This window comes from Ctenopharyngodon idella, chromosome 16 (assembly GCF_019924925.1).
Source record: "Ctenopharyngodon idella isolate HZGC_01 chromosome 16, HZGC01, whole genome shotgun sequence".
Lineage (NCBI taxonomy): Eukaryota > Metazoa > Chordata > Actinopteri > Cypriniformes > Xenocyprididae > Ctenopharyngodon > Ctenopharyngodon idella.
The window spans coordinates 30,673,276-30,694,166 of NC_067235.1; the positions used below are offsets into that span (position 1 = coordinate 30,673,276).

Consider the following 20,891-nt stretch of genomic DNA (forward strand, 5'->3'; position numbering starts at 1 on the left):
AATATTAAGGTTGAAACACTGTAGTCACATGAACTGTTTTAAATATGTTTTTAGCTTTCTGGGCATTGAGAAAGGGAGTGTCATTGCTGGCGATGCAGGCCTCACTGAGCCATCTGATTTGATCAAAAATATCTTAATTTGTGTTCCGAAGATAAACGAAGGTCTTACGGGTGTGGAATGACATGAGGGTGAGTAATTAATGACAGAATTTTCATTTTGGGGTGAACTAACCCTTTAAGTGGCAGAAATGGGCTTCCATAAGGTTTGGAACAATTTTGATGTGAAAACTTTACTGCCCTCTACAGTTGAAAAAAAAAAAAAAAAAGGTTTATTCCCTCTGGTTTATTCATGAAAAGTGAAAATTTATTAATAATGTTAATTTTGTAAAAACTCTGAAGCATTTAATGTAAAAGAGACAATAAAAATCACAAACATAAACAGCTGATTTGCATTTAATTATAATGGAAGCTTTTTATATGACTTCTTAATGCTGTATTGTCATCTCGTCCCAATCTCCTTGTTCTTAGAATGTTTATTATGTAGTTGTAGAGATAGCCTATGTTATAGCTAGTACTTCATGCACACCACATGAGAAGAGGTCCCTTTAAAATAAAATAATAAAGAAAGAAATAAAAAATAAACCTAATTTTTGTGTTCCACAAAAATAAATGCAAACAGGTTTGGAACTATATGAGGATGAATAATTAGTGAAGGCGAACTATCCCTTTAAAAGTCTAAGAATCCTTGAGATGAGTCAGATCTCAGGAGGTTCCTGCATGTTTTCCAGATTTCACGGGGGTGCTGTTTATATGAATTTTTGTCAAGGAATCAGAAACCTTTGGGGAAAATGTTATTGACCTCCAAACAATCTCTCAGCATTCATCTCCAAAACAGATCTAAACAATGGAGTGTGTGTGACAGAAAGAGGGGGCCTGTGTGTGTGTGTGTGTGTGTGTGTGTGTGTGTGTGTGTGTGTGTGTGTGTGTGTGTTCAGTCAGGCATCAGATTGTTGGGTTTGTGATGATGAGCTGATGTTCAGTACAGAAAGTGCTCCACACAGGAGACATGTGGATACTCTCTATTGCATAACAGACAAGGTAAGCACTTTATCCTTTCTTCATATTATTGTTCTGATATTTGTTCCTGTTTAAAACAACATTTCAGTATTAAATGACAAAAATGAACATAAAATTTATCATTAATGTTAAAAATAGCCTACTGAACACATTTAACATTATTGCATGATGTATTTGTGGCTTTGATTTGGTCTTTGTTTAAAATGTGTTTTGATGCATAAGCTTGGATTTATTACACTTGATTTATTAAACATTATTACTTGTTTAGAAATATCCTAGGACCATGTTCAGCTGTGTTTGAACATAAAAAGTGTGTATTCAAACAACAAGAAAGGGACACTATACCTTTCTGTACATTTATGTTTTAGCCACTTGTGTTGGTCTTTGCATGCAATGCAAATGTAATCTAATGCATGCAATAAATATGCACCATTTTTAAGATGCACAGAAGGTCTGAAAGATGTTTTATTCGATTATCTTTAAGGTTAGACATGAATAAAAGCATGGCCAGAGTGTTTTTTCTGTGCCTGTTGCTTTGGCTGCCTTTACCTGCGGCCAGATGCCAGAACAGAAGACAGTCTGGAGAAACACCGATAAACCTCACCACAAAACTGGACAATGGTAAATGCATTAGCGTTTTCTTCAGTGCATCATTTATTGTGTTGACTTAGTCTTGCATGTACAAAAGTGAAAGTTAGATATCTTTACTATTTCGATTGTTTCTCCAAGACAACAATGAGATTAAGCAATGGAGACTGTTCTCCTGTGTGGGTCCAGAAGTCAATTAACTTTTCACTCAAAATTGTTATGCGGATAATAGGCTTTAATTTGTAATAAGAATTTTTAGATTCAAGAAGAAAACAGGCCAAATAAAATCATTTTCACTAGTGGTCTCAGGAGTTTGGACCCTATATCACTCTAAAAAAGCCCAATGTATCATATCTGATTCACAAATTTCTAAGTTCCCTAAATTATCAGCATGATTAAGTTCTCTAAATTATCAGCATGATCAAAAGTGCTGAAAAACCTGTTGCACACAATCTACTTGCCTTCTGTCGCCGAATGATAGTTTATGCTTTTTTAGCAAGTAAACGTCTTTTTAGTATCATTGTAAAAGCGTCCCCCTTCCGCTCGTTGTTCATGTGTCTTTTTCCTGTGAAATCTTTACTGACTTTTATAAAGTAAATGTAAGAATAACTTTTATATTAGTAATATTTCAAGATAAACACTTAAAGCAACTTAGGTTTACTTGACTATTCATGTCATTTTGTAGAAAAATTTTATTAAGTATCAAATATCAGCAAATATCAGGCTTTTGAGGAACATTTATTTAACTCTCAATCATCATTTTGCATTGCATTAGACATTTTGCCCCCACAATAAAAACTACAGAGCTTTGAAAACTAAGCATTGAAATATCATCTTAAGGCATATTATATGCATTTTATTAATAGTCTGTTGTACTGTTATAAATCTCACTGATTTACATTACAAGCTATCAAATTACATATTACTTTTTGGCCATTTAAATATCAGCATCTGCTCCAAATTGCATATTTTTGCTCAGTTTGTGTCTTTGAATAAAACTGAGGTGTTTTTTTCTTCCTAGAGAAAGAGCTCAATAATCTCATACTAGGGGGACACCGGGGATGGTTGTAACGTTTTTGACATTTCTGTCATCTTGGAGTTCTTTTAAGCCTGCGTGTTCAAAATGTGATTCAAACTAGTTACTAGTGTCAGCTATTAAATGACAGCTGTTATCTTTGCAGCACAAACAGAAAATGTGTGGTTTAGTTTCAAACATGAGGAGTGAAATGTTACAATTCACCCCACAGTCTGGGTTAGATGGGGTAACACTGTGATATCCAACGGGGTGATATGTGACATTATGAAATAAGGATTATGATAAAAAAAAATGATTTACTGCAGGACAGTGGCCCTCTAGGACTGAGTTTGGACACCCCTGACCTGCATACTGAAATGCAAAGAAAACATATAAATACAACTAAACATTTACTTGGGATAGCATGCTTCATTGATGTTACAACTAACCCAGAGTCTTGTAGCCATGAATAGCTCACCTTACAGCTAACAGCCAAAACACTAACAACTTGCATTAAAAAAATATCTATATAAACACACAATAAACATAATTTAACTTTGATGAGTTTAACTACAAAGCAGGAATTGCCATAACAAAAATAAATGAAGTTTTTAAAAAAAGTTACTTTCTTATATCAAATTAGTTTTTCTGCTCTAAAATCTGCTGTCTGCCACAGCGCTCTACTTACTCACAAATGTGAATAAAGACTAAACCTAGCATGTGTGAAGTGAATCAGGTGATTTAAAAACTGTTAACCCATGTTACAACCATCCCTGTTCTGTCCCTTTATGAGCCGTAAAAGCCTGATGCATCAAATATGATACTCAACAAAAAAAAACATATGCAATTTATTTTGGATTTGGTCTAAAAAGGTTCAATATACTATGGAAGATTGTTTCTGCCAAGGAATAAAACAATTTAAAAAGGTAATTGCGACTTTTTATCTCACAATTCTGACTTTTATTTTTGCAATTCTGACTTTATAACTCGCAATTGCGAGAGAAAAAAAAGTAGAAATGTGATATAAAAAGTCGCAAAGACCTTTTTTTTTTAATTCAGTAGCAGAAACAAGCTTTCATAATAAACTGTTCCACTATTATTTCATATGTCAGGCTATAATGGGTTAAAAATAAAGGTTCCAAAAGGCGGTTTTCCCAGTGATGCCACTGAAGAACCATTTTCCCACAGAACCTTTCAGTGAACAGTTTTTAAAGAAACTTTTTTTGTCAGAATGAACTACATTTTAATAATCTAAAGAACCATTTCCACTATAAAGAAACTTTTATGTCTTTGTTCTGCTCTACACACAAGATATTTGGAAGAATATTTGTAACCAAGCAGATCTCGCCCCCCATTACTATAGTACACAATTATAGTACACTATAGTATATTACACTATAGTATTTTTTCCCCTACTATGATAGTAAATGGCGGGAGAGATCTGCTTGGTTACAAACTGTAACATAGTTCGTATGTACGGGAAGAAGGAGGCGGGAACCGGCGAACGTTTAAACAAATTTATTGTATAAAATAAACAAAGAACAAAACGAAAGTAATGCCACACAAACATAATAAAACAGGCCTGGTCCTCTCTCGTCCTTCACTGTCGTCGTTCCCCTTTTATGCTTCCGGAGCTCCTCCGTGAGAGATTCGAGACCGGTGAAACGCGCAGCTGACGCTCGTTTACACTCGCGCCACCGTCTTCGCGCCGTTCCCTCACGGCTCTCGCCCGCCCTGCTCGTCACACAAACATTCTTCCAAATATCTTCCTTTGTGTACAGCTGAACAAAGAAATGTATACAGGTTTGGACCAACTTGAGGGTGAGTAAATGATGACAGAATTTTTATTTTTCGGTGAACTATCCCTCTAAGAACCTTCATTTTTGTATATATAGCCTAATATGGTATGTGTAAAGAGTTTATGGAATTCTTTCATTTCAGAGTTAGTATGTCCACTAGAGATCGCATTCATCCTAGACAGCTCAGAGAGTGCAAAGAGCTTTCTGTTTGATCAAGACAAAGAATTCGTGCACTCCTTCAGCAGGCAGGTGGTGCAGATGCAGGTGTCTGACTGGCATCTGAAGACTCGTTTGGCGCTCATCTACTACAGCAGCTCAGCGCATATCAACCAACGCTTCAAAGACTGGCAGGACCTTGACATGTTCCTGAGTAGATTGACAGATGTCATGTACATCGGTCAGGGGACATATAGCTCTTAGCTCTTCACCAGTGAGACCAAGGAGCAGAGTGTTCGGGTGGCCCTGCTCATCCTGACATCATGAGGGCGGTCGCAGAGGCCAAAGGCCACAACATTAAGATCTTCACAATAAGCTTATCATACCTGGCAAAGAACAACGTGAACAGTGCCAAACTGCGGGACATAGCGAGCAGCCCAGCCCAGCTATGCTGAGATACATCAGCATTTTGCATTTTGATTAAAATTAAATCATGATTACCTTGTGCAACAGAGCAAAGTATGAAAATATTATTATAATTAATTATTATTTATTTTTTATATTTATATATGTATCGTGCCTAATAACACCATTTAGCTCTTCAAAATTTAATGCAAGCCACTTCTTGGGGCTTATTGCTTTTATAAAACGGTTAGTCCATAAAAGTATTTACTTTAATGAGGACACAGGTGTTAGTTTGTAGAATAATCTACAACAGCTTCGAACGCGGCTCAGCCAATCAGAATCAAGTACCGGAACTATATTTTACCATATTACTAACAATTAGTAATATATTTTTTATTTAAATTTTATTTTGATCAGACTTAGACTTAGACCTAAAGAGGGAAATGTTAAAACAGACAACAACAATAACAACAACAACAAACTCAGTAAATTATTTTAATACTCTGAAGTAAAAAATTTTGCATTCTCGAACACATACTTTTAATAAAGTAAATGATGACACATTAAAAATAAAAATGCATTTGGGAAAATTATTTTTTAATGATTTTGCTAATTAGCATTACCTGGTAGCAAAATCATATGTGATCTTTGCTCGTGGTCACTCAGTTCTGGGTTCAGTGCACTGCAGTGTTCACTGTGCATTTAAAACCATGTAAATTAAAAAAACATATTAAATAGAGTTTCGGATAATTCTAATTTTAAATTATGAATAGCCATGTTTGAAGATGATGTAAAATGCTGATAAACACACACCTGTGACTTGGGTCAATAAGAAATCACCTAGCAACTACCCAGAATACTTTAGCAACCAATATTCTAATTAGTGCTGTCAAATCGAGACAAACTCCGTGATTCCCTCCTATGGCCATCAGAGGGCTCCCTCACCCGAATATTGACCCTTACACATACACACTACATTTCCCATCAGCCCCGTACCTGGCATTATGTTGCTCAGCTGCAGCGCATTCACTGGCAACTGACTCCTCACCATTCCTCTTTGCGAGGTCTTGTATTACTACGGTTTGCATTTCTGAGCGTTTATTCCTGTATTGCCTGCCTGTTGTGACCCAGTTTGTTCCCCGTTTATGATTCTCTGCTACCTGCCTTTTGGACTGGTTGCTTTGTTTCTGATCTGTGATCGTTCTCTGCCTGCCCTGATCTACTGCCTGTTTATCGACTACGACTGTCTCTGCTCTGTTACTGTGTTTGTTGGTGTCTGACCATTGCCTGTTTGACCACGATTTAATAAAAGCCTGCTTATGGATCCCACTTCGAGTGACGCCTCGTTACAGATTTATTGCAATTAATTGCATCTAACATAAAAGTTTGTGTTTACATATAATATATATGTGTGTGTTTATATATATATACATATATATTAAAATAATAATACACACATATATTATGTAAAAACTTTTATGTTAGTTGTGATTAATCGCGATAAATCGATTTGACTCTAATGCATGTGGGCTGCAACATGCTAATAATTGCTCAAAACATCTTGCCAAACACAAAGAAACATGCCATTCTCACTTTTCTGTTTCTGCACAATAAAATTTATTTTCTTTTTTACAGCCTAGCTGTTATTTATGGATGCTCTAAAAGTTTTTATTTGTGAGGGTTTGAGATCCAAATACAGTAACTAGCGTTTGGTATGCGTGGTTCACACATCAGTGAGTGAATCAAATCTGTGTGTGAGGGATTTTCCATATGAACACAGAAGAAAGGGTTTGCCGCTCACAAAATGTCAAGCGCTGTCTGTGATCACACAATACGGGTCTCTTAGAAATGCATAATAAAGCTTCCCACATGTCATGCACAGAATTTGGTAATAAATTGGACTTGTTTTGGTAGTCATAGATTTGTGTCCTAATTCTTATATAATCGTACAGATCTACATAAAGATGGCTATATATTGTATCCAATTTTATCCGCATACATGCAGTAAACTCAAGGCACTTACTCAAAGCAATATATACAATATAGCAAATCTCAACCGCCTGATTTTTTTTTGTCTCAAAATGTAAATATATTATTGCCCAGTTCTTTATATAAAGTTATATACACAGGTTGGACAATGAAACTGAAACACCTGGTTTTAGACCACAATAATTTATTAGTATGGTGTAGAGCCTCCTTTCGTGGCCAATACAGCAGTAATTCATCTTGGGAATGACAGACACTGTACGAGTCCTTCAGTGGCCAGAGGGATTTTGAGCTATTCCTCTTCCAGAACAGAGTCTAGGTCACTGTGTGATGCTGGTGGAGGAAAATGTTTTCTGAATTGCTTCTCCAATATACTCCAAAGTGGCTTAGAAATATTTAGATCTGGTGACTGTGCAGGCCATGGGAGATGTTCAACTTCACTTTCATGTTCATCAAAGCATTCTATCTTGCTGTGTGTATTGGTGTATTATCATTCTGATACATGGCACTCCCTTCAGGGTACAATGTTTGAATCATTAGGTGCACATGGTCACCTAGAATGGTTCGGTAGTCCTTGGCAGTGATGCTTATCAAGCACAGTAGGGAATGTCATGATATTGCAGACCAAACCATCACTGATCCACCATGCTTCACTCTGGGCAGCAACAGTCGAGTGTTCAGCCTCTTTGGGGCTTCTACACACCATAACTCCCATGGATGTGGGAAAGACAGTGAAGATGGACTCATCAGAGAACAATACATGTTTCACATTGTCCACTGCCCAAGATTTGCACTGTTTGCGCCAATGAAACTGACATTTGGCACTGGCACGAGTGACCAAGGATTTGGCTATAGCAGTCCGACCATGAATATTGACTCAGTGGAGCTCCAGATGAACAGTTTTGGTGGAAACAGGAGGTGCACATTTAATTCTGCAAGCTGTGGTTTTATGTTTTTTGGATACAATCCGGGTTAGTACCTGGACATCCCTTTCAGACAGCTTCCACTTGCGTCGACAGTTACTCCTGTTGAATGTTTTTCATCCGACAGTACATGGTGGTATGCCGACATTACCCTGGATACCATAGCTCTCAATACACCAAAATGACTTGCTGTCCTAGTCACAGATGAGCCAGCGAGACATGCACCATTAGTTGGTCCTCTTTTGAACTCTGATATGTCTCCCATTATGTTGGGTGAATTGCAATATTTTATGTACAGCTGTGCTATTGCTCTGCTAATTCAGCCTTCACACTCTGCTCTTACTGATGGAACGTAAAATCAATGAAGATTGGCCCCGAGGCCACGCATATATAGGTGTGAAACTTCCAACACTATAATGGCCAGTGTTTCAGTTTCATTGTCCAACCCCTGTATGAATGTGCCCAACTTTATCCAAAGCATATCCACTCTCAAAGCATATCACACCAAAAATGATAACTCAACTTGAACAATGCTGATTGCAAACTACCTGATGGTTGTATTTCTCTTGCCAGTGCCCACGACCACCGGTGTGTTTGTGTGAGAAAGGTGAACAGGGTCCTCCAGGAGCTCCTGTGAGTATCACTCGCATGGAATTGAGGCAATTTTCCCTCACTGGTGTCATTTATGAGGAAAACTCTATTGTGTTTAGGGTAAAAAAGGAGATCGAGGTTATGAAGGAGCACCTGGTCAAAAAGGCTCAAGGGTGAGAGTAAAAATAATTATCATATTTGTTTAAAGGAATTATGATGATTAGATCTGTAGTTTATTGTTGTTGACTCCTTGGTACAGGGGGAAACAGGAGCACCTGGTCTTCCAGGAATCAACGGTGCAGAGGTACATCACATCTTCATATGGACATTTTATACATTTTGTCTTACTACTTACTCTCTGACCAACACTGTTCTTGTTCCTGGTTCCTTATCCACAGGGAAGACCTGGGTTCAGAGGTGATAAGGTAAAACATCCTAGTTTTATCATCTGCATATGCATTTGGGTTATTGCAATTAATTGGTTAATATTTCCATGTATTGTCCTAATTTTATATATATATATATATATATATATATATATATATATATACACAAACTAAAGTCTTGAATCATGTTTTAGGGGGATCAAGGTAATTGTGGACCACCAGGGCAAAATGGACATAAGGTAAGTCTTCTCTACTGTTGTGCAGTTATTGTTCTGAAATATGTCACAAAAATTGATTCAATTTTATGTTTTATTCACAGGGCGCTGAAGGGCCTCCAGGGCTGAGGGGCCCCAGAGGAGAGCAGGCACAGTATAAACATTTACCTCTTTACATGACATATTATATGCCACATTTCAGGTTTCAACTAAATTCATGATGCATAACAGCAACTGTATTTTCATTCTTTATCATTTGATGATAATTATTTAAAAACTGATTATTTCATTTGATTTTGTGAATAATCTGTGTATGAGTCTTAAGTAGGCCTAAAGATTGCGTATATTCCTTTATGTATGGTTGCCGAGAGAGCTCAACGAGCTGCAACTGAAGAAAACACATGCAAATTAAGCAAATTAAGCAAATTAAGAAAAATTAAGAAAATTAAGAAAACAGTTTGCCAACACGTGTGCTGCAAAGACTCACAACGCAACCAAATACAGAAACCCGCTGCAAATACTCTCAACACAACCAAATACAGAAATGCAAATACTCACAACAACCAAATAGAGAAACATGTTGCAAATACTCACAATGCAACCAAATACAGATACGTGCTGCAAATACTCACAATGCAACCAAATACAGAAACCCGCTGCAAATAACCAAATACAGAAACACGTTGCAAATAGCACAGACCACAATGGAAATGTTTCAAGGGGACTCCAACAGGTGAAGAACCTGGCTGGGACATGCTTATTGTTCAATGTCTACTCGTACAGTGGTGTTGTTGATGACCTGAAAGGTGAGTTTTTTGTTTATTTTAACATCCTGATCATATGATTCCTTGGCCTTTTGGATATTACTAGCCTAAATAATTTGAGAAAATACACAGTTAATTGTGAAATGTTCTGTAAGCTGGCTAACATACTTTCACAACTGTGATGTTCAAGGTTCACAGAAATAAGTTCTGTAATGCTTAATTTATGGTTAAAACCAGGTCAAAATAAATGCGTTTTTTGGTTGTATTTGGTTGCACTGTGAGTATTTGCAGCACATGTGTTAATGAAGATGTTTTGTTAATTTGCTGGTGTTTTTTCTATTTGCATGTGTTTTCTTTAGTTGCAGTGCATTAATGTCTCTGGCAGCGTGTTGAGCTCTCTGGACCACCGTATGCATATTTTTTAAACAGTAGAACATTTTTCTAATTAGATTTTCACTCACAAAAATGTTTGGAAAAAATTAATTCTTAAGAATTCCTCCAATTAATTATTATTAATTAATTAGTACACGCCAACAATGCGCCTGAACACATCTCGCTTTCAGACCAGCACACCCATGGGCGAACAGATGGGCGCAAGTGCATTTGCCATTTAAACAACGTGGGTGCTAGACAAAAAATGATTACTGCGTAATGTTACAAAAAAACACTTGCGTTGCGCCTGCCGTAGCATTGCACCGGGTGTATGATAGGGCCCACTGTCTCATCACATAAATGTGGTGATCATGGCAGGCCATGGCTGTTTCCCGCTCTGCACTTATGGAATGTGATCGGCAGATTGCTCGTAATCCTAAACTAATGTACACATGTTAAGCAGTGAATCCAAGCTTGCAGGATATTTTTCTTTTTCCGAGGGTGACTTTGTACAGTGGGATTAGTGAAGAGAATGAATAGTTCAGATTGACTGGATCAGGTCATTCAGAACCCACATTAGCACAGTTTAACAGGCATCTACAGCTGCCTAAAGTGCCATATCAGCCTATGGTTTATTATAGGCATATGGCTGATTAATTATTAAAAAAATTTAAATGATTAAAAAAATAATGCATGAAAGTGCAAGACCAATGTTAACATGTTTCTTCTTTATTTTACCAGGGTCTGAAAGGGCCTCCAGGAGACCAGGGGCATGAGGGTCAAGCAGGACCCAAAGTATGAGCATATCATCCATTTCTTTGCCAGTGAAATGTCTGTAACTGATATGATGAGACAGATGGTAAAGAACTGACATTTTAGGGATGTTTCCATGTCAGTTTAAATGCAGATTTTGCCTCTCATGTTTAATCAGGAAGTTTTAACAAAGAGTGCTTTGAAAATCTGTCAAATATATAATAGCACTTTAAAATGCAAAAAAACCCTGAACTGCCAGACACAAGGGGTGCCTTTATGCTCTGTAAATGTCATTTGGAACATACATGAGAGAATGGGGGATCAAAATATGTACTGAACCCTTTCACTATACCTCACGTTAATAGTAGGATGTTGTTAATACTAGAAGTTGCATTGCGACATGCATCCAAGATGAATGAGGTTTACGGTATTTAACAACAAATATATCATCTTTATATTTATGTGAATTTTAAAATTATGTGGAGATGATGTCCAAATGAATCACTGACCTACATTTTACTCCTAGGGGGATCGAGGGCCGGTTGGTGCGTCTGGCCCGCCAGGAGATATTGGAATTGGATTCCCTGGTCCAAAGGTAAACTTTTCAGCTGGTTGTTCTCAACAAGACTTAGTTCATATTATACAGAAAAAAAAAAGTTTAAAGCAGTGGAAACATAAATCGTTCAAAAGTTTAGGGTCAGTAACAAGCTTTTGAAAGAAATTAATACTTTTATTCAGCAGGGACGCATTAAATTGATCAAAAGGAACAGGAAAGACATTTATAATGTTGCAAAGGATTTCTATTTCAAGTAAATGCAAAATAATCCTGAAAATCCACAAAAATATTAATCAGCACAACAAAATGTTTCTTGAGCTGCAAATAAGTGTATTAGAATGATTTCTGAAGGATCATGTGACACTGAAGACTGGACTAATGATGCTGAAAATTCAGCTTTGATCACAGGAATAAATTACATTTTAAGATATATTTACATCGAAAACTGTTCTTTTAAATTGTAATAATATTTCAAAGTACTGTATTTTTGATCAAATAAGTGCAGCCCTGGTGTAAGTATAAGACACTTTTCAAAAACATTAAAAAAATCTTACAAATCCCAAACTTTTGAACGGTAGTGTAAACATTACAGACATTACTGTTGTTTCTATACAATCCCAGAGGAACATTTTATCATTCAGATGTTGCTCTTTCATAACTCAGGAGATTTAATGGGGTTCTTACTTGTTTCAATTAAGTATCAACACTCAGTTTTGGATGTTTCTTCTAAAATTAGAGGAAAACAAAAAATGGAAACAAATAAGACAGTTATTGAAATACAGTAAGATTTAGACTTTAATGAGAAATGTTTGAGTTTAATTGAAGATCGCTTACATTTAACTAAAGACTTCAGTGTCTTGGCACAGATTTGAGGGGACATTCCAAAAATCATGGCAACTGATGTTAGTAGGTTTAAGTATAAGCGGCCACATATGAGGTGTTTCTGGGCATTTCTTGCTTATATCTGCTATGAGGTGGCATTCCAGCATTCCCATTTATTTTGCCATTTATGAGTTTAATAAAGAACTCTCATCTTCTATCTAAACATACCACACCATCTTTAAAGAATGATCGACTTTTACGTACGCCAGGTGACCTGTAAATGCGAAAAAACTGTTTATATTGCAGTTTTGCAAGATTTTCCTTTTTCGAATTCCCTGAAAAACCACCTCATGCAAGAGTAAAAAGGTTTTTGCGATATATGGGTGTTTTGGATTAATTTACACAATTCCATCGGGCGCATTTTCAATTCGCAGTTTTACATTGCGCAATTTGAAGGGTTATGGAAACGCAGCAATCGACGGTGAATGTAATTTCACCAAGTAAAACATGTTCCTGGATCAACATCCTTGTTGATTCTGGAGAAACTTTTCAATCAACCAATGAGATTTGATAGGTTTACAGTTTATGTCAAGTTTAGGTTTACAACAAGGTACTTCTACATCCATGTTATTCACCTATCATTTACCTTAGGGATAAGTTATGGGTAGGGTTAGGTTTAGTGGCAGGGATAGGGTTAGGACTGTTTTTGGACAGGAATGTTGTTCCAGGATCAACAAACGATGTTGATCCAGAAACAACATGTCTTGGCAAAATCACAATGACCTACAAAAGACAGACAGAAGTTGAAATTGTTCAACCCCAGAAAGATTGACTTAATAAAAAAAAAATTGCTGAATAATTACTGAAAAATAAACAAAAATGTTAGTTTCAAATTTCTGCTTTTAAACCCTCTGGAACAAAAGTCAGTTTACTTCCATTCTAAGTTCTTGCTTAAAAAAGATTAATTGATACATTTTTATTGTGGCTTAAATTTGTTGGAGCCACAGTATGTGTATGTGTACCCACATCAGGAGATCTCATACCATGTTCATCTTGCTGTAGGGAGATCCAGGGCCAGTTGGAGAACCAGGGATAGGCATTGCAGGGCCGAAGGTAAGAGTGACGTAACAGCAGAAACCTACACTGCTTTTGTGACTAAGATAATCCATTTTGTCTGTCTTTAGGGTGAAATGGGGTTACGAGGACCCATTGGACCACCAGGGCTGAAGGGAGAAGGCTATCCCGGCCTACCTGTGAATATTAACATTACAAAGAACATTGTTCATGCTAATCATAGTTACATTTGTATAGTCTGTATTTAATCTGACATACCAAATGGAATTATAACAGACTACATATGTGTTGCTTATGTGATCTATAGGGGCCACCAGGTCTTCCAGGAGAGATTGGGCCAGAGGGTCCAGGTTTACCTGGACCAAAGGTAAGGCGACTGCATCCCTCTCAATTTCTTCAGAAAATGTACAAATTTGAATTAATAAAAAACAATATTATTCTATTAGAGCATTGATATTTTCTGTCACAGGGGGATCGAGGCCCTCCAGGTCCCCCAGGGCCTGCTGGAGCACCAGGTCTTGGGCAGATGGGCCCAAAGGTGGGAAATATATTTCAAACTTTATATTGTATGTAGAATACATTAGTCTTCAGACTTACGGCAGAAGTCTGGACTCCATAGCAGTTTTCATTGGCCAAGGATTTCTCAAGAGGACATCTGACTGACATATAAAGCAACCAATCACACGTCGTGCAGTTCAGCGTCATGTTTAGGGGCATGAAAATGTACAGTTTTATACAGACATGCAATTCGTTCAAGAATGTTGTGCAAGTTTACTGCAACAATGGTGCTGTGAACTTCACACTTTTTGAAAATCCAGCATTTAGCTGATCATGGTAAGGGCTCACTAGCTATTTTTCCATCCAAAGTTGTGAATTTAACATGTGCGCAAATTTGGAATACGCATAAAACATTTGCGAATAAAGCACTGTTTCCATCCAGTGAGTCAAAGAGAACAAAATCGTCACTTCCTGATAAACCGGTGCTAAATATCACTAAGAAAAATGGAAGTTGCTGCAGTAGAAGCCACTGTATATAATAATTTAATTATATAATAAATTATTTGTGCCTCAGAGCGCGCAGACGAAATGCAATGTCATGTTATCTTGTATTCAGATGCCTGGTGTTTGTGAATGCAATCGTGTGAGGCGAACCAAACCACTTTTCTCAGGCATTACAGAATGACCAAAACAGCATTTCAGATGCTGTGCAACGAGATATATATAGCAAAATGTGATTCTGTTCAGATTGGCCTGTTCAGGTTTGCTCAGAAGTGTTTTTGTGGTCTGTAGGGCTCCAATGGTCAGACTGGTCCAGCTGGTCCTCCAGGATTACCAGGAGAGGGCATACAAGGACCAAAGGTAACAGGAATCTGAGGCATATCAACAGGATACTGTTTTCCTGAACATACAGTATTACAGTGTGCTGTACAGTAATGTTTAATTCACATGCATTTTACTCTGTTTTGTACAGGGTGATCCTGGATATCAGGGTATACAGGGGCCAAGAGGGTCCCCTGGAGAGGGTCTGCCGGGACAGAAGGTGAGGAGACTCTTATAGCCTCTGTCATGCATTCATATTTTAGTTAGCATTAAAGGAATCCTTCACCCAAAAATAAAAATGTTATCATTTACTCACCCTCAGGTTGTTCCAAACCTGAATGACTTTTCTTCTGTCAAACACAAAATACTCTTTTCCACAAACTCCAAAAATCACACTTAACATGCAATTAAAAAAATTGGTAGATCAAGTCATGTTTGAAAAACGTGACCACAAATGTGAGCTTCACCTTTGTGATGTAACTGCTCTGTTTGTAGGGGGATCGTGGGTTACCAGGAGCACAAGGACGCAAAGGGGACGTTGGAAGCCCGGGAGAACCAGGATTTACAGGACCGCCGGTGAGAAGAACGGAGAAGGAAATTTAGATTAGTTGAAAAACTCCTCATGCTATACTTACTTTTTAATCGTTGAGCATTATGATAGTTGACAACACTATAATCAACATCTCTATATTTAACTACATTAACAAACTGAACATTGCGTCTTCTTACATTCACAGGGTAATTCAGGAACAAAAGGAGAACCTGGTCTCACGGTATGTGCACAGATAAAATAATTATTTTTCTACCTTGTCATTAAAGGTCCAAAACTTTTTTAAGTAATTTATTCCAATGTAAAAAGGTTTTGAACCTTAAGAAATGACAGTTTTAAACTGCAATATGTTATGCTGTTGCTGCATGACCTCATCATTATGTGATTGTTGGAAAATAAAAACCAATTTTGCATTTGTAACCCAATTTTGTGTAAAAATAACTTGACTTTTAACAGTCTGGTCAAGTCATGTGCGTTGCATTGTGGGATACAGTATGTCACACAGTGTATACTGCTCACTTTGGTCTTCTGCACTAAAAAAAAATGGATTTACTCTGAAACAATTTTCACCCAAATTGCTAGTAAATTTCACAAATAGTTACAAAAAAATGACAAGTAACAAATATTTTCTTGTAAAACATACTCTAATAATAATGTTTTATTTACAACTTCGTGAAAAAAAAAAAAACGTTTTTTACAGCGTGTATTTAATGTACAGCATACAGAACATTTTAATATTGTGCATGGTACGCATGTCTATATATTTGAAATAAAGCTGAAATTACACTATTGGATAAAACTTAAATGAAAAAACATAAATGAATATAGCCACAAGCAGCAATTATCAGGGTTCAAGCGCTTTAAGAAATAAAAAGCTATTATGTTTTAATTAGAAAGCCTGTAACCAACTCAATCATAGATGAAAAGGACCAAACAACCAAATAACTAAAAGAAATATAACCTTTTTAACAGATATTGAGGTTGAGCCAAAAACCAAGGACTAGTTCGCCAAAGTAGGTGTTTGAAATAATCTCCAATATTTAATGAACGATACGATGGACAGCGACGGTCCTAGAAGCAAAGTTGCTCAGAATGAGGAGTGCTACCACGTGGTACGAATGTCTTGGGCGTGTGTGCAAAATCGTGCGATACACAATCCCTTACGCAGGAGAAAAATGATGCGAAGGCGCCCACCGGTGGCCAATTTCTTTCAAATTTCTAACAGGCCTCTAGGGCCGTGAGTCAAAAAAAGACAATCATGGCACCTCGGACAAAGACACTGCATGCCAATTTCCATGTCAGTCGGACTAATAGTGAAGTAGTTATAGCCATTTTCATGTTTTTTTTCCTGTTGTAGTACCACCAAACGGCCAGTCGCCGTGTCCTTTTTCACACATTCACAGATTAAGTACGTTTGCTGAGTTTGGTGAAAATATCTAATTTCATTAACGAGTTAAAGCCATTTTAGTAAAGGTGGCTCCGCCTACTTCAAACGTTTTGGCGGCCCTTAGGGACGGTTTTTGATAATTATTGACAACCAGAGTTCAGAGAATCTTGCTGCATTGGTTTGGTTCCAATCGGGCCAAAAACCTAGGCCCAGTTCGCAAAAGTAGGTTTTTCAAAAACAATCCAAAATACCCGAAAATTTTGCTTGAAAATTTCGCTTGAGTCTACACCTAACGGTTTAGGAGTTATGAGCGATTTCATACTTTTTACTGCTGTCCCTCAAAGTTTTAAGTCTCTACGACTTACGGTTTGGTCTGCCTGAATACTTTTAGGGGAAATTTTAACAATTACAATAAGGTTTCAGCGCTATGCACTTGAACCCCTAAAAAATTAACTTTAAAAGATTTATGTATTTTGCAGAGAGAGGAAATAATCACTCTAATCAGATCTATTTGTGGTAAGTAATCAAATTGCAGATCTATTTCTAAATTTGAGTGCTTTGTGATGAATTACACCAAAACTGAAGTGGATGATTTATTCTGGATTCTCAGGTTGTGGCCGGATATGCAGAGTAAAACCTCTTGAGCTGGTGTTTGTGATTGACAGCTCTGAGAGCGTCGGCCTGGAAAACTTTGAAGTCATTAAAGACTTTGTGAATACCTTGATCGACCGCGTGTCAGTCAGTTCGAAGGTGACGCATGTAGGGGTTGTTCTCTACAGCCACATTAACCTGGTTAGTTCACTTAAAATAATAAAAATTTCCTGATAATTCACTCACCCCCATGTCATCCAAGATGTTTATGTCTTTCTTTCTTCAGTCGAAAAGAAATTAAGGTTTTTGAGGAAAACATTTCAGGATTTTTCTCCATATAGTGGACTTCAACAGTTGCCAATAGGTTGAAGGTCCAAATTGCAGTTTCAGTGCAGCTTCAAAGGGCTCTACATGATCCCAGCCGAGGAATAAGGGTCTTATCTAGCGAAACGATTGTAATTTTTTTTTTAGAAAATTACCAATTTATATACTTTTTAACCACAAATGCTCATCTTGCACTGCTCTGCGATGTGCATTACATAATCACGTTACAAAGGTCACACGTGACGTAGGTGGAAGTACAGATCCAGTGTTTACAAAGTGAACGTGCAAAGATTAAGTCAGACACCCTTTACAAAAAAAGGTAAAACAATGAAGTCGGACGATTTTGAAGTTGGAGGAGAAAATTAGATTTTCGCCCTACTGCTGTACTTCTGCCTATGTCACGCGTGACCTTTCCAACGTGATTACGTAATGCGTGGTGCATTGCAGAGCAGTGCAAGACGAGCATTTGTGGTTAAAAGTATATAAATTTTCATTTTTTTTAGAAAATGACCGATTGTTTAGCTAGACAAGACCCTTATTTCTTGTCTGGGATGCTGACAGATTTTTTTTTTTTTGTGGACAATCCCATTAAAGGGCTTTATATTTGTGTTTATGTTTATCCAAAGCAACTTTGAGTTCCCTGGGAATCAAATCCTTGACCTCATCAGAGCTACAGGATCATCTACATTAATTAAATTCATGTTTTCTGTCTCTGTGTCTAGAAGTGGAAAGTAAATTGCTCCAACAGGTCTGTGAGAACACTGATGGATCAATATTCAGCACTACCTCCAGCTTCAAGGTAAAGTGACACACACTTCAGTCTAAAAGGCCATTAGTTAAACTCATGATGCATCTAAAGCCGCCATATTTGATTCGAGAGCAGCATATTTGATCTGAAAGATACACTGTTTGATAAGAAATAAAATGTTAACAAAAATGTCACACTGCAGGACATTTATTATGCTATTTACGTATTTTTATCATAATGTTATATTATTATTAAAATTGGAAATAGCAGAATTTTTAAATTAAACTGTGAAAAAAAACAATTCCATCAGTATGACATTATAAATGTATTAATTTATTAATTATATTTTCTTATTACTATAATGCATGCAATTTTTATGGCTTCATATTAATTAAGAGACAATATTTGGAATATTTAAATTATTTGTTAAACTGTAGGACAGTATTAGTAGACAAAAAAGGAGACTGAAATTTCAAAAATTAAATCTTCAGGCTAAAATCAAAACAGTGTGATTTTTGATGATCACTATTATTATCTATTAGTTCTATAGTTATGAAGAGATATTAATATTACACTAAATCAATCAGCCAGATGACCCTGGAGAGTTTGGCGTGTTCCCCTACTACGATCCTAAACCAGACGACACGGACATTATCAGCACCATTACACCATATTTGGAAAGAGATGACCTGAACCTCCTCCCAGGTTTCTCTTTTACGCCTTTGGACCGGCTGAATCGGGGCACATACAGGACTGCCCCGAAACGCAGACCAACTGACCCACTGCTGCTTGTACAGAATCATTTTACCGCAGGTAAATGCCCATTCAGCCATTCAAAAGTGATACAATATAAATAATAGCAATTCTGTAAACAAAAGAACTACCTTAATCTTTCTATTTTCTCTCTCTCAGAGGAGGGGTGCCTAGAGCCTCTGGATCCCGGTCCATGTCGACAGTATGTTGTTAAATGGTATTTTGATCCTAACGCCAATTCATGTGCTCAGTTCTGGTTTGGAGGTTGCAATGGCAACAAAAACCGATTTGATAGTGAACAGACCTGCAGAAAATCCTGTGTGAAAATGTAAGTCTTATCATTAGAGCGCTGAAACTGATGCAAAAGGACGGGATACTAAAAAAAGAGAAAAAGAAATAAAGCTAATGGACCATTTTAATATTTAACTATGAACATTTTAAATAACTAAACTGCTCAGAAGAACTTGAACAATTAAATAAATGGATGCATTTGCATAAATAATGGCCACTAAAAGTATTTGTCACACTTAAATTGAACTGAGACTGCATTATATAGCATAATATCAAACAGTGTCTTTCATTTTAAAGAAATATAGAAGACATGGCTCAGAAAAATTAAAAGTAGTTTGATATGTTGTTATCTAATGCAGTGACATTAAGACATTATTTTGAGCAAACCAACAAAAAACTCTTTCTTCATGGGCAATGAACAAATATTCATACAGAAAAACAATCAGTAATCTGTCTTCTTCCATCAAATGTTCTCATGAAAACTGTTTTTTTGGTCACATTAAACATCTTTGTGTATTTTATTTTTGTCTATTGTATTTGTAATGTGGTTTAAGTTCACTGGTGCTGTTTTGTTGAATAGTGTTGAATCTGTACTTGTATCCAAATGGTCGGAGGTGATGTGCAAAATACTCCAGCATGTACATGTCTGCAGATTTCACATAATGAAACGATATCGCAAAATCCGCACAGCAATCAGGGCCCTGGAAGAAGAGAAAAATCATTAATTTTTATCTTGCAAAACAGTCATTATGCAAAAGTTAAACTTCAATATACACAAGTCCTACAGAAATCCATATTTGTTTTAAAACACATTTTAACTATAGTGGGAATCTTATTAATATTTACAATTACTTTAATTTTAACATTTTCTTTGAGCATGACAATACCGCTCTATTATGATGTTGAGTAAAGAGACATTTTTACAGTTTAAACATAGTAAAAATATAAAAGGAACATTTGTTGTACAGTAATTGTAACTGTAGTGACAAACTGAAATTATAAAGTTAAAATGACAAAATATTTTGTCAATTATTTACATTTAAAAAAAAAAATCTGTGATTTTAATCTCAGTAAGTGTTTATGCTATATCTGAAAACCAAAAGGACTTTTATTTTCTGCAATCTAATGTAAATCTGAGTGAAACAGGATATTCAACAAGAAAAAATGGTGGATAAAGCATGTTTTCTAATCCAAGTCTGTCTCTGTGTTTGGGTTTAAACTGAATTTAACATTAAATATTCAAAAATATGGTAAAACCTTTTTGCCTCGATTCTGATTCACAGTATCTGCAGTTCAGTGCAAAATTCGGGTTCCAGAAGTCAAGTCAAATCAAGTCACCTTTATTTATATAGCGCTTTTTACAATGTAGATTGTGTCAAAGCAGCTTTACATTGATAACTGGTACATTGTTTGGCTGCACAGCAGCTCTTAAAGAATAGTGTCAAT

At 36.5% G+C, this 20,891-nt stretch overlaps 1 protein-coding gene and 1 pseudogene across 4 annotated transcripts; one reads left to right on the forward strand and one right to left on the reverse strand.

Moving 5' to 3' along the window:
- LOC127497829 (collagen alpha-1(XXVIII) chain-like) lies at positions 1–19,966 on the forward strand. 4 transcript variants are annotated; one of them, XR_007925662.1, is made up of 23 exons: positions 2–1,097; positions 1,561–1,697; positions 8,522–8,581; positions 8,659–8,712; positions 8,799–8,843; positions 8,938–8,964; positions 9,120–9,164; positions 9,245–9,289; positions 11,018–11,071; positions 11,556–11,624; positions 13,470–13,520; positions 13,592–13,660; positions 13,789–13,848; positions 13,951–14,019; positions 14,772–14,840; positions 14,953–15,021; positions 15,297–15,377; positions 15,539–15,574; positions 17,218–17,254; positions 17,349–17,530; positions 18,376–18,452; positions 18,989–19,214; positions 19,314–19,966. XR_007925662.1 is itself a non-coding variant. In XM_051866592.1 (22 exons), exons 2-22 carry the CDS (start codon positions 1,695–1,697, stop codon positions 19,092–19,094), a joined length of 1,308 nt encoding a protein of 435 aa, XP_051722552.1. In that variant the 5' UTR covers positions 2–1,097; positions 1,561–1,694; the 3' UTR covers positions 19,095–19,966. The 4 variants fall into 4 exon arrangements, 2 of the variants coding, with proteins under 2 accessions (XP_051722553.1, XP_051722552.1); XM_051866592.1 differs by having other exon boundaries at positions 18,989–19,966; XR_007925663.1 differs by lacking the exons at positions 17,218–17,254; positions 17,349–17,530 and having other exon boundaries at positions 1–1,097.
- Positions 19,963–20,891, reverse strand: part of LOC127497831 (glycoprotein-N-acetylgalactosamine 3-beta-galactosyltransferase 1-B-like) — a 12,354-nt pseudogene continuing 11,425 nt past the window's right edge.

Excerpts from the sequence above, each read along its gene's own strand:
- LOC127497829 (XM_051866592.1), top strand. Across the intron at positions 8,965-9,119 it reads CTGGGTTCAGAGGTGATAAG|GGGGATCAAGGTAATTGTGG; the intron begins GTAAAACATCCT and ends ATCATGTTTTAG. Across the intron at positions 15,575-17,217 it reads AAGGAGAACCTGGTCTCACG|AGAGAGGAAATAATCACTCT; the intron begins GTATGTGCACAG and ends TGTATTTTGCAG.